Source organism: Nothoprocta perdicaria, unplaced genomic scaffold, assembly GCF_003342845.1.
Source record: "Nothoprocta perdicaria isolate Ctin4 unplaced genomic scaffold, notPer1 scaffold_146, whole genome shotgun sequence".
Taxonomy (NCBI): domain Eukaryota; kingdom Metazoa; phylum Chordata; class Aves; order Tinamiformes; family Tinamidae; genus Nothoprocta; species Nothoprocta perdicaria.
The window spans coordinates 771,100-784,799 of NW_020454605.1; the positions used below are offsets into that span (position 1 = coordinate 771,100).

The 13,700-nt window shown below is 40.4% G+C and overlaps 1 protein-coding gene across 1 annotated transcript in view; it reads left to right on the forward strand.

Moving 5' to 3' along the window:
- Nucleotides 1–13,700, forward strand: part of TENM4 (teneurin transmembrane protein 4) — a 321,343-nt gene that overhangs the window by 239,063 nt on the left and 68,580 nt on the right. The window contains exons 16-17 of the mRNA XM_026034516.1: nucleotides 5,566–5,685; nucleotides 10,633–10,894. Of these exons, the coding sequence (XP_025890301.1) occupies nucleotides 5,566–5,685; nucleotides 10,633–10,894 (382 nt within the window). The remainder of the gene's footprint in view (nucleotides 1–5,565; nucleotides 5,686–10,632; nucleotides 10,895–13,700) is intronic.

The window sequence follows — 13,700 nt, forward strand, 5'->3', positions numbered from 1 at the left end:
TTCTTTCTTTCTTTCTTTCTTTCTTTCTTTCTTTCTTTCTTTCTTTCTTTCTTTCTTTCTTTCTTTCTTTCTTTCTTTCTTTCTTTCTTTCTTTCCATTGGAGTGAGAGAAAGAGAGAAATAATCACCATTTTTTAAGGCATTTCTTAGTGCACAGTATTGTGGATGCAGAGGGTTTTTCACTGAGATTTTACAGTGCATCAAGGGCCACGTTTATTATGCAGGGCATTTTCTGTAAAATTCTATTCTAAAATGCATTCACATGAATTTTAAGAGATCAGTGTCAGTGTCAGCTCCTCTTCATTTTCCAGTTGCTGAGCACCCTTCCTGCATCCTTTATCCTCCCACCTTCCCATTACAGCTCAACTGAAAAATCTTGGGATGCTAAAAGTGTGAATCAATGAGGTGGAGAGACCCAGGACATTTCAGATACAGGAGCTCTGTCCGTTTGCAACAGTGGCCAGGTCCCCTGGCACATCAGAGGAGGAATGTACTTTCAGAGAGTGGAAAAGGACATGCACTGAGTAGGTGAATAAGGTCCACATCTTTGGAGAAGTTTTCAAAACAGCAGAAGCAACTCGAACTTGAGGCTTTCAGGTATGGAGTGACAGATAAACCTACACAAAACCTGAACTGAGAAAGTGAGACTGGGATTGACTCAGTTCAAGGAAATACTGCAGGAGTTTTCTCCTGCATGGGAGGCAAGTGGGTATGATTTTAGCAGTCAGATTTGGGGAGAAATACTGCCCCAAGCAGTAAATGTGAAGGTCTCTACATCATCCTGTTTCCTTCTTTTCTCCTTCATTTATCAGCTCATGCACTCTCTGCATGCCCATGTGTCTGACCATGACACCCTTAGCATTTACCTGGTATTTTATGAAGTTTTTTCTCTCTCCTACTGCTAGACAGCCCTGAGGTTGTTTAGCACGAGGCAGGTGCATTCAGCCCAATATGACCAAGGTCCATTTTGCTGCATCCTTTGTTATTATCAAGCAAAAAGGTCACAGTGGCGAAAGGAGTGAGATCATATTTGTAACAAATGACTATATTTATAGACACTTATCAGCAAAGTGTCAGAGCATGTCACAGAYGGAGTACCATGAGAATATAAGAATCTCTACACATGAGATTAGCAGATTACTGTAATTATTCTACCATCATCTCTGTAAAGAAGGGATGTGCTTCCATTGTTATTTTGTGGGTAGACACATACAGAGTAGCTGATATGTCCAGTGTCACACAGGTAGTCACAGAAAATGACACAAATAGAATTGGGCTCTCCTAATTTCGAAAAAAGGGGTTGTACTGTCAAGAAATAGCTGTTTTTCMATTCTGTGCTGCTGTGCTGAAATCCCATCCAGAACAGAATAGTCCATTCCAAGGATGTCTATACCAATGTAATACAGAAATGACGGATAAGATCAGAGGGATAAAGAGATTTATAGTGGCAAATTAAACTATTTAATATGAATAACTTGGCTGAGGATGGGTAACTGGTCATGATAACCATCTCCACACATTTGAAACCTTTGAAGCAGAAAGCACAGTGAGTTATGGAGGAAATATTTTCAGGGGCTGCAGAAATTGTTAGTGGTAAGATCCCCCATGGCCTCTATTAGAAGTAAGGGAAGGAATATACATTTCTTTCAGCAAAYGAGGGCTTAGGATGCATGGATTTCCCTTCTCTCTAACTCCCACCCCAGATGAAAACCATTCAGCTTTCCTCTTGTTTCAGTTTCCTTTTTGTTTTTTGGATGTTTTCCAGTACCAAGTGCAGTATCGATGGAAAACAACCATGAAAAATAAGTGTTGGAAGGACCAATATTTAAACTATGAGATATTGAATCAGAGGCAGTATTAAAGGCAAATCCTTAGTGTATTCCTGGAAGAATTGTTAGATGGCTTTGGGGGATTTTCCTATGCTGACTTTGTTCTAAAACTGTTTCTGTTTGCTTGGAATGCATTGACAAGCAAAGCAGGCTATCAAATTTTCTTTAAAGCTGAGGAATGGGAAAATAATGGCATCAGTGCACCCCTGTCTTTTTTGCCACTGAGTCCCAGATCTGACCAGGAAGACTTAATTTAATCATCCAGGAAATAAAGAATGACTTTCAGAGTGATGGTCTAAAATTGCCTGATATCCCTTCTGCCACTGTAGATAGCAGTTCAATAATGATTTTGTGTTTTAGGAAAGTTTTTATAGACAATTAAAAAAAAAAAAAAGAAAGAAAATTTAAGCTAAGGAAAGTATATTTAAAGAGAATAAAAAGCAGAATGCTTTTCATTGTAAAACTTGTAAAAGTAGTCGAGGAAAAAAGTACAAAACCATAACGCAGATGGTAGGTGGAATCTGTTAATAATTCAGTGGGAAGAGAAGGCTCCAGCAAAGAGAAATTCAATTTTGTTCAACTGCTGAAAGCATTTTGAACTCACAGGACCAGACTGATGGAATAAATCTCTTGTATTAACGTGAGAGATAATTTTATGTAAATATATTGGGAGACCTTCTAGCGGAGCTGAGAGTCTTAGCAGTAGCACTTAGCTTGTTTGTAGTGTAATTGCATTTAGACCAAGGTCTTCTGAAGGAAATGGCTGACTAAATTAGCATTAACCAGGTTCCTGGGGGGCTCGGTGCGTGGTGGGGAGTCGATCTTGCCTCCAGAAAGGACACGTTGACACTGGAGGAGCCAGCTGCTCGCAACRTGCACTCCTAATTGTTTTTCCCAAGCGGGGCAAATTTTATCTCCTAGGGAAGGAGAAGATTTGAGAATCCAATCAGGCGAAGTCTGGGATTTGGCTTTCTGCTTTATTTCTATCCCTCCTGCTTTTAACTGGATTCAGATTCGTGCACGTTGCTCCAGCCTCTTTTTAGCACTGTGATTTTGGAAGGATGTCCTCTTTGTGGGAACATCTTTCCTTAATGCGTGTAAATAAAGCAATTGTTGGAGCCCTCAGGAGGACTGGGGGATGCAGCTGGGTTTGCCTGCTTGTCTGAGAAGAGCAGCCAGCGATGTCCRAGTTAGTGAGCACGTAACTGTAGCRAGAGAGTGGAGAGCAATGCCGTGGGGATGGCCCCACAAGAGAGAAGAGTCCCTTATGGGAAGCTGGGAGTTCAAGTGCATTTGTTAGACCTGCAAAGGCTAGAGAAAGTTCTTCATCCACATTGTGCTGGTATCTGTGTTTGAAGACATAGCTGTCTGTGATATGGCATGGACCAGATGCTTGCCGATACAAAGCAGCATACCCCCTTCACATGAGCTGAGGATCCAGGCCAATGTGCTTACAATATTACTCAAAACTTTGCAACCGCTTGGACTCGTGTTTTATTTKGGACAGCAGGAGAGAGACACCTGCAACATTTCATAAGTTTTSCTTTGCTTGCTTTTAACTCTTGGATGGAAGAAGGAACATTCTTCTTGGCCTTACAAAATGCAGTAGGATCTCAAGTCTCCCACATATTTAAAAACTTTAATAGTTCCATCACTGGTCTGGATATGCCGTCAGTAATTCAGAATACTGAGTCCCTCATGCTGAGCCACAAGAAGATTTTAGTCCTTGACAAGTGTCTGCAGTGATTCCTCACCCTCCACAGACATAGCAGCCATTTGATATGTAGCTGGGAGGGCATTGGTGGCAGTTTCAGACACTACCTCAGTTTTCTCTAAAGGATAGAAAAGGAAACATGGGAGGGATTGGAAAAGTCTGAGAAGAGATGGTCTGGCTGCTACTTTTGGCTCAGATATGTGATTAGACATAGTGACTTTATGCAAAATTGCACTATGATTGGAGACCTATTGACTTCAATGGAATTATTCCAAGGATCACATAGTGATTCTTTGAGTTATTCTTTGCCAAGTGGTTAGATAGTGGCATGTGTTTTATTGCTGGAGTATACTTTTAAAATTGTTATGTATGGGAAGTGAAGTTGAGCTGGAGTCTTCAATGGGAGAAGCAATACAAGCATGAAGAATGTTATTAGTTCCAGACTGGGTCCTAGTCTTTTCCTATGTGATTACTATCAAATCAGTGATGATATATTAGAAAAAACTCAGTGAAAGAAAAGCCAGTTCCATTATCTCATTTTCCCTTGGTCTGATCCAAAATAGTRTATGAATTAAGTCATATTTTAGGTTGCTTACATATTCTGGTAAAGCTTCGACAATTTTTGGTAGCATTGGAGTTCTCCATTTATATCAGCAGAAATTTGTTTAAGGCTCCCTGGCAAGTGGTCTGTTTTCTGTATTGTGGAATGAACAGCTCGCCCAGCCCTTATTTACTACAAATTATATTTAATCTTCTTACATTAGACCTTATCAGATTTTCAGATGGACTCTAAGAAAATAACTCAGTCTTTCCCTCATGCTCTGTGTTTGTAAAATCAGCTTTACTAAACAGTGCAAGTTTGATGCTTTGCCTCGGTGAGCCAGTACAGTGACATTTTACACTTCTAGTGGGTAGATAACACGTGCAGCTGTGGTGATTTATTCTTGCTGAGGATCTGGTCCTGTAGAAATGCTGGCTTTCAGTCTCTTCCCTCCATCTGGTCAGCAGTTGCAAAAATCACTCCCCAGGTCATACTAGCACACTGGCACCACAATTTACTGATGTCCTTAAGAAAATAGCAGCAGTCAGCCAAAAAAAGTGAGCTCAGACACTCTCCCTGACATGAGACACTTTGTCTTTGTAGGAAACTCCTAAGGTAGCATCACAGTAATGACTTAGAGGTCTGGAAACAGAGTTTGGAATAAGAACCTAGCGAATGTGTCTCTSGTCCTGTTACAGATTTTCTGACTGCCCTTGGAGGACTGAAAACCACCCTGTGCTTTATTTCCACTTTCTGCAAGATACCAATCTTGCAGTATTAATCAATGTTTGTAAAGATCCTTGAGATCCTTAGATAAAAGAGCATGTTAGGAATTGCTGTACCCTATAAAACAGTGCAAACTACCAAACCCAGAAAGAWCAAGGGGGAAAATAAAAGCTTGTTCTGTCGATGTGCTCAGTTCCTCAGGCATTTTGTAGGGAAGCTATTTGAATCTAGCAGATTATCTGTCATGTTTTTTCCCAAAAGGTCTTTGTGAAATCTGGAAGAAATGAGCCATCAAGCCCGTTGTGCCTCTGCTCTTCCGAGGGCTTTTGTACCGTGAATATGCCTGTCTGTTATTTGGCATGTTTCTGTTCTCTTTGAGTCTAAAATATGTTTTACCCTTAGTTAGGGCGAATTCTGAAGACACTGAAACTTTGGGGGTTACAGCTAATTCTAGTGTGATATCGTGAACTCTATCAGAAGTTAATGAACTATGTCCTATAGCTGTTACTTTTTCCAAGAGCAGAATAAAGATAAAGCACAAATCTGGTGCCAGATGTTCTTGCACAACTCCCGGGAGCATCTTCAAGAGCAGCAACCCACCATCAAGAAGCATGGCACGCGTAGCCCCATGCATTTCAGTACATGATGGCCTGGGCTTTCTCACCCGTGGGAGTTTCAAGACATGGAATTGGAGGTACATCCCTCAGTTGTGTAAAGACTTACTGTTTTCTATTCTTCCTCTCCATCTTCATGCAGACACGCGTGTGTGATTCGAGGCCAGGTGATGACAGCAGATGGGACACCTCTAGTCGGAGTCAACATCAGCTTTGTCAACAATCCTCTTTTTGGATACACTATCAGCAGACAGGACGGCAGGTAGGATTTACAGTATTCAAGCAGTGATTACTGTACCATTACCATCAGCACTAAAGAGATTTCTAGGAGTACATTTACTGTTGAAACATTTTGAAGATGTTGTGCATCATTACTGCCGTTGGTTGTTCATTCTTATTTCTGTTTTCTTTACTGTGATTAATTTTGTAATATTGCTAGAATCTTTAGGCAAAAATTGTGTAATCCACTGCACATGCATGTAAAGAAAAGATGTCTCCCGTTGCCCACAGCTCTATTCCTGCTAATTCATACTGAAATGATTAGGAAGAAGTCATTAAGATTATGGTTGTATTAGAGGCAAGTGCTTAAAATCTAAGCAATCACACTTAGCCAAAACAAAAGCATTGTAAATTGGGAAAGTCTTTCATCTTATCTTTTGTCTGTCAGTGCTAATTGGCTCCCTTTCTTTTAAGAACAAAAATGAAACATAAGGAGTTCCAGCTGCACATGCTCTATCTAATGACTATTAACCACTAGCAATTGGGAGAGGATTTATGGATTTTAGCACCTCTCCAATCCAGCACTTTCATTAAAGATTTGACTTGGCCAGAGAAGCTGATAGAATTACAGTGAAAGGGAAGAACATGTGCTAGCAACATGTGCTTCATGCCGCCTTGTTCTTGCTCGTGGGGTTTTGGCACCTACTGTAATATTRATGGTGACTAAGAGGCATTCTGAATGATGCTCCACCCCTTGGAGGACATGACAATAAAATCTGGACATTGAACAATAGAGATAAAACCACCCTCTTTTGAGGAAGGCAGCTTTGGTAGGGTAGAGCTTAACTGTATGGATGCAAGTAGTATRGAGCTCTTGTCAGGATTTCTTTCAGCAACTGCTGGTGTTCAATCTAACCCCAGGCTGAGTGTTGTCAGCTCTGATCTCACTTTCTTCAACTTCTCCTCAAAGCTTCTACAAAGATTTCTAATTGTCCAAATGTGATACTGAGTTGCTTAAATTACAAAAAAAATACCTAGCCTTCCCAAATTGTGTAAGAAAGACCTACATTCAGATACTTTCTCACATCAATGGGCGCAACAGTACATCTATATACTGGATGCATAATAAGTGGAGTAGTGCAAATACTTGTTTTAAAGAAAAACAGAATTCAGAGAACTTCCTCAGTGGTGAGTTCTTCTAAAAGTTATCTTGAAATCTTTCAGAACACTCAGACTAAAATTATCAAGGCAGAAAAATGGTGTTAGGCATCCCTTATTTCTAATCCCAATTTTGCTGCTGATTTAGCAAGTAGCATTAGATAAATCTCTTTAACCTTCTAGTCCAGCCAAGCAGCCTGTGAAAAGGAGATAACTTTTGCTTGCTTTCCTCATTCGTTGTTACAGCATTTGTTAAAATACTATTTGTAAAGCACTTCAGAATCATCTAAAGAGTTATTGCCACTGCAGTTATTATATATTGACATTTTTCAGTAATTTTCTGAATAGGGGGCAACTCTCATATTTTCCACTGTTGAGTTTTCTTAGGATTAAGATGTTATATTTAAAGTTACTACACTTGCAGAGAAAGTAGTTTCTCCTGAGATGCCATAACAAACTGCATGTATTCCCCATCCATATCAGTGCACAGTCATGCAGGGTCACCTGGACCATCTTCAGTGTTATTCTGGTTTAGAGTAAACTGGGATACAAGCATGTAAGCAGTTACCTGATTCCGTGGGCTATAAGATAAATGTTAAAGATTTGCTGGCTTTATTATTTGTCATATTCACCATAGGAATATCTGTGCTAGAAAACATGCTCTGAGTTGCCTTAAATTGATTTAGCAAATCAGTTTACTGATAGCAGGAAAGTAACAGCATTTTTAAAGTAAGGAGGTTTAAAGAGGGAATCACATCAATTTAACTAAATTGATTCTAAGCTGATTTAGTTGCTCAATAAACTGTCTTGGCGTGACCAAGTTCCAAAATGAGTGTCAGAAGTGAAATTTCAGCTTGAAAAATAGAATTTAAAAATCAGTAACCTGWTTTTTTTGCCTTTGCAAGTGAGTTTATGATATTCCAGGTCTTTGCAAATATGTTTCATTCTTATTACAGTAGTCAGGTACCATCTCTAATAGTGAAAGCGTATTCCTRTTTAACTCACATTACTTCAGTCTGCTCATTAAATCACCCCAACTCCTCCTAACAAGACTCTTTGATGRCTTCAAGGCTTACAAATGTTTTTAGACTAATTATTGTGACACAGGCTTTTTTTTYCTGATAACCATGCATGAAGATAAAATGACGATTTTCAAACCACTCTATTGTGCCCGTGATTCCTCTGTAAAGCAAAGTTAATAGATGGATCAAAGTATCAGTACAGGATTATAAAGCACATTTTAAAAGAAAGCTTTACGTTTGATCAAATTGGAAGCTGACAGTGACTGTATTTCATCAGCATCCCATGGCTGGCAGTGTGATGTTAATAAAATAACAAGTCTCCAGACATTATGTACCCACTATCACATCCAACAGCCTTGGCATCAGTCCCCTCAGAGACACCAAATACATGGACCTTCCAGAGTAAAGAGATGAGAAAGGGTTACACTTTCTGCCTTTTTTTTTTTGAGACTGATTTGTGTATAAATAGAGAATTTCAACTGTTGGCCTGTCTCTCCAGAGTCTTTAAAAAAAAACAGAATGATATGACTGTACAAAAAGTGTGCTTTTTTTTAGAGTGATAAAAAAGACATCAGAGATGAGCAGCAAAACCAGAAATAAAATTATCTCGTTCCTTCAATCCCAAGGCAGTTCTGCTCCTGTTAAATTTAATTTCACTAAGTGAAGTTGGGAGGAGGGTGTTTTCTGCTCGGGATTTTCTGTTTAGTCTTGCTTTTAGCTCTTGTTGAGTTCATCAAGGTAGCTTCAAAGCTGCATTCTGTAACTGGGAAAAACCGCTCATGAGCATGTGCCTGCTCCAAAATMCTGTAAATCTCTGTGTTTTCACAGCTCTTTGGGGTGGCTGTGGAAGTGATGCTTCCCTTTCTGTGTCACAGCAGCAGGAAAAGGCAAGGCTGATCCTCTCCTCAAATTACCATCCCTGGCTAAGGGGATGGTAAAAGTCATTGAAGTCTCACCAAAGTCATTGAAGCCATTAGCTGTTCTCAGAGGAGAAAAAAAAAGTGAAAAAACCTCCTTCTCACTTGCCTGAAGAATGTCATTTTCAATGTTTCTTTCCTCCCTTTGCCTCTTTTGGTGCCCAGATTCATGTGGAGCGAGTTTCTCCCTTCTAGTTGGGCTTGCCAAATGCTAATTGACTGTTAAAAATGTTCCCATCAAAGCACAAATGCAGCGCAGCTCTAGCTGGCAAGAAGCAGCAAGTTGTTCATCAGGCTCTTGCAAGCCAAGTTACTTAGGTCTGGGAAGCTGATGCCCCCACTTTAGTGGTAGARTAAACATGTTTTGGCTTTTTAAAGTGCTTTCCTCCCCTGGACTCAATTGGAGTTCTTTCCTGACTARCTCTCTTTTCATAATGATATTTGTTAAACAGCACCTAAGTTTATCGGTCATAATAAAGAAAGGTTCCTCAGTGATTGCTTGCCAAATACTTTTTTTCAGAAATAGCTTGTACCCTTCCTTGCACCTCTGTGATTTTTGCAGCAGATCTGAAATGCTCATTATTAATTAATAATGATTAATTTTGATTTTTTTTCCCTGGTTTCTTTTGTCCTGCAATTATGAGGTGCACAAAACTGGCTTTAGGTCATCAGCGTGCTTTCAGATCCTTGTTCTTAAAAGCAGGATGGTACCTTAGGACACAGCTATAAGTGCATGAGCATCACTGCTGATGTCAGTGAACCTGTTTGCATCCTTAAAATTCTYCATGAAACTCTCATACATCACAGCCAAATACCCAAAGTGAGAAGCAGCAGTGTGAAATCAACTTTYGCCCAAAAAACTTTGTCCCAAAACATGAATCTGATGTTGCAACTGAATTGATATTTAGGAAAAACAAACAAGAAAAAAAAACTGTCATCTTCAATTACTGCCCAAATCCCTTCCTTTATCAATTACTCCTTTTTGGTTTTTGACTCTAAACATGATAAATATATTCTGTTGTACTTCATAAAATCTACATCTCTGACACGATGTAAAATTTAAATATAAAAACCTAAAAAAAAAAATCTATTCCAAAATCTTTACATCAAGAAGCAGAATCTTTTCTGTATCCAGGTGAACAGCCTCTTAGCTCAGGAGGGCTATCTATTACCTCCGTATAATATTATCTCATAAAAATGCACACAGAAAACTWACTAGGCTGGAGGCAGCACAGAACAAAATCACATAGTATCATTACACCACCAGCAGTGAGTTATCCCTCCCTGTAAATGATGAAGACTCAGGAAAAGATGTGTGTTGAGTGCTGTGCTGTGAAGACTGCCTTTATGTATTTCGTTTATTCCCCAGGACTCATCGAGCAGGTTCAGCCCATGACTGGGTTCCACATGTTCCCTGGGTTGCATTAGGCACCAGTCAGGTTAGCAGTGGGTACCAAGGTAATTTATATGTTGGCACTTCACAGAAAACGCTTTTCCATACAGTTTATTTCATYATGCGAATTGATCCAATCTGTGATCGTGTTTGGATGCTGAACGCTGCGTTAGAAGGAAAGGGAATTGGGCTCGTGGYGCAATAACATGAACAAAGCAGCAACAAAGATAAATGTTTGTCTCTCAAAAGAAAATGATGGGAATGTTTATAGTATATGGGGAACGGCACAGGGGGAAGCAGAGGTTCTGCTCCTGCCCGTGCCATTTGCTCTCCGTGCTCTTTCCCAGCTCACCCGTGCTCCTTTGAGCCTTAGGTTGTACATTTGGAAAAGGCAAGCAATGATATTTCTGTAGCTTACAAGGGCTTGCAATTGCTAGGGAATAGCTACAAGCACATGGGCTGCTGTTTGTATTAACTTGGTGTTGCCTCTGTTGGGACAGCTTTGATCTCGTCACCATTGGCGGYATCTCCATCATCCTGCACTTTGAGCGGGCGCCCTTCATCACGCAGGAGCACACGCTGTGGCTGCCGTGGGATCGCTTCTTTGTCATGGAAACCATCGTCATGCGGCACGAGGAGAACGAGATCCCAAGCTGCGATCTCAGTAACTTTGCCCGACCCAACCCCGTGGTCTCTCCATCTCCACTGACGTCCTTCGCGAGCTCCTGTTCAGAGAAAGGCCCCATCGTTCCCGAAATCCAGGTATGAACCTTCTGAGCCAAGGAATCAGATCTTGCTTCGTTCTGCACTGCCTTTGCCTGCTTTGAGCAGTGCAAACACTGCTATGCCCCCGTGTCCTTCCTTTTGCCCACTGGGCACTARCAACAGACCTCAGTGATGGAGACTGTTGGACGAGAACTTTCTCAGGGTTGGAGGTCCTACCCCCCAGGCTGCAAAGCTGCTCACCTGTGAAACAGCTTGGTGAAAAGCCAGCATGTGGAGTTTGCATTTAAAAATATGTGTTGTTGCATTTAATAATACATGTTGCATTTAATATATGTGGTAGACAAGTGGAGTGGGAAGGTTACTTTTAATTTTTCATCCATGTTTCCTTTTTTAAAGGGAGCATGAATTGGATCAAGTAGTTTAGCAAACCTCTGTGGGTTCCAAGTGTTCTGTTGTGTTGAAAGTTCTGTTTTAAATTCAAACGACCAAACAGCTGGATTATCCATTTTTTCCGTAGAAATCATGGTTGTTTTGAATATATGGATGTAGCAGAATGCCAGCTTTTCTTTTTTGAGCATGTTATTCCCAGGATTTTAGATGCCAACATTCAGAATATTCTGGGAATTGCTTTTAGGAGCTAGTAATAACTTGCCAAAGTAGAAATAATAACAAGTGTACCAACAGATTGTCTGCTTCCTGCCTGACTCCGCTGGGGTTGCAGCGGTGTTAATGAGCAGAGAAGTCGCTTCGTATCTTCTAATTGTAATACACAAGGTACTGAACCGAGCAACAAATGAAGCTAGTGGTCTCTGCCTTTCCCACTGGGCCAAATCCTGTGATTCTTTCTCAGATTAATTTCCAATTACAGTCACAGGGTTCGTCCGAGCTTAATCACTAAATACAACCCATGTTTTGTAATATCCATGAAATTGCAAATTTTTGGTTCAATTTTCACATCTCTTTATGCTAATCCAACAAACACCAAGAAAGGTAATGTTCAGTGGGGAYGAAGCAAATATCTGATACAATGAAATAGTAATCGTAACCTCACTGATTATTTGGTATGATCCCTTTAGGTAGTGTAAATTAAATATATTGAACTAAAACATTCTAAAACTCCTCTTTGGTGTGTGTCTATTGACTGTGAAAGCATCTAGGGGTGTAACTTCTTCAAACGTTCAATACGGTTTCCCTACTGCAGTTCTCTGGTGTTGTTTGATATGCCCTGTAACATCCTACTTGCTCTCCAACTGCCAGTCCAGGATGATTTCCCTGTCAGTGCCCTGCGTTCTCTCTGCCAACCCCTTGTGAACCTGGCAGATARTTTGGACGCCCCAAATGCCACTAAATGCCAATAGTTATGGAATTTAATTGAACCTTAGGTAGGATTCATTTTGAGATTAATACAGCTAAGTCAGGTGTGCAGCTGCAGTCTGAGCTCCCATCAAAGTTAATCTGTATTTTATTGATACAGTCAATAGAGCCTACAGATCAGCTAAGCTGACCAAGTTATCTAGGTCCCATTGACAGTATCAGTTAGATCTACATGGACTATATGGATCTACATAGATCTACATAGACTACATAGATCTACATGGACTGTATTTGATGTTTAGATGTCTGCCTGACGTGCACACACTTATRTGCAGATATCTGAATTTAGATGCTTTAAACTGGAACTGAATTCCGTTGTCAAGTTTAAGTCACTGTCTGAAGAACCTTTCCATTGACCATAGAGAAATCTAAAGAGTAGCTTAGAAAGCCCCCTAACTTTTAAGCTCCTAATGTTTAGTTAAGAAGAATCCCATGCAACATGATGAACAATAGTTTTTCCAAGTGCCAAATCACTGAGCTAAAGCCTATTAAACTGTATTTAACAGAGTTTGTGGTGCCAGAGTGTGTGGAAAAATGTGCTATTATGGCAGAATCCTAACATTACTAGTTCATAAATGGGCTCCTTTTCTCCCTGCACTGCATACATATGATAAAAAAAAATAACATAGCTGTCAGTTTCTGCTACKGCAGTCCAAAACATGCAATTGCCAGGAGAGAAATGTTAAATATAATAGGTGTGAACACAGCTGGGAGCAGCCGAGAGACTGGACAGCAGGGAGAGTAAGCAGGGCTAGCACGGAGATTTTGACAAGCTAGAGGAGCGGGCTGACAGGAACCTCATGAGACAAAGTCCTGCACCTGGGTGCACTTAAAAGATTCAAAATTCAGAGGATTAGATTAGAAAAATAGATTTTTAGGGTTTCATTCAAGTGTCTAACAGATTTTGTGCCATTTGTGATGTCCCAAAGTATCCGTTCRGATGTCCAGCCGAAGCTCTAGAAAGGTAGGGATATCAAGGTCTGTGGCAGATGAGGTCTTGGATACTAMACAGCATCTCAAAGGCACCCAAATCAAGCCCTCTATTCCTTTCTTTCTCATTTTTTTTTCCAATCATCATTTAAAATGTTAAAAAAAAARRAARRAAAAAAAGAAGAGGAGGATGAAGGACTGTTTCAGGACTGTTTTTCCTTGTCTTGCTGGGGTAGGTGTTGCTGGCAGAGGGAAGAGTAGCAGTAAGAGAGATGGTTGAACACTGCACACATAAACAAGATTTTTCACACTGTCACATGAAGCATTTGCTGCTAGCATGAGCACGTGGGGCCAATACCCAGGACTGAAGAGCACAAGGTAGTGGTAATTGCTGAATTGTGAAAATCCCTGGTAAGCCTGAAGAACAGGCTCCTCTGCCTGAACTGTCTGGTGCCTGGGCTACTTCTAAAGAGCAGATTTCACTGGTCACACTGTGATAAACTCTAAGAGCCCCAGTCTTTCACAAGGACCCCAGACA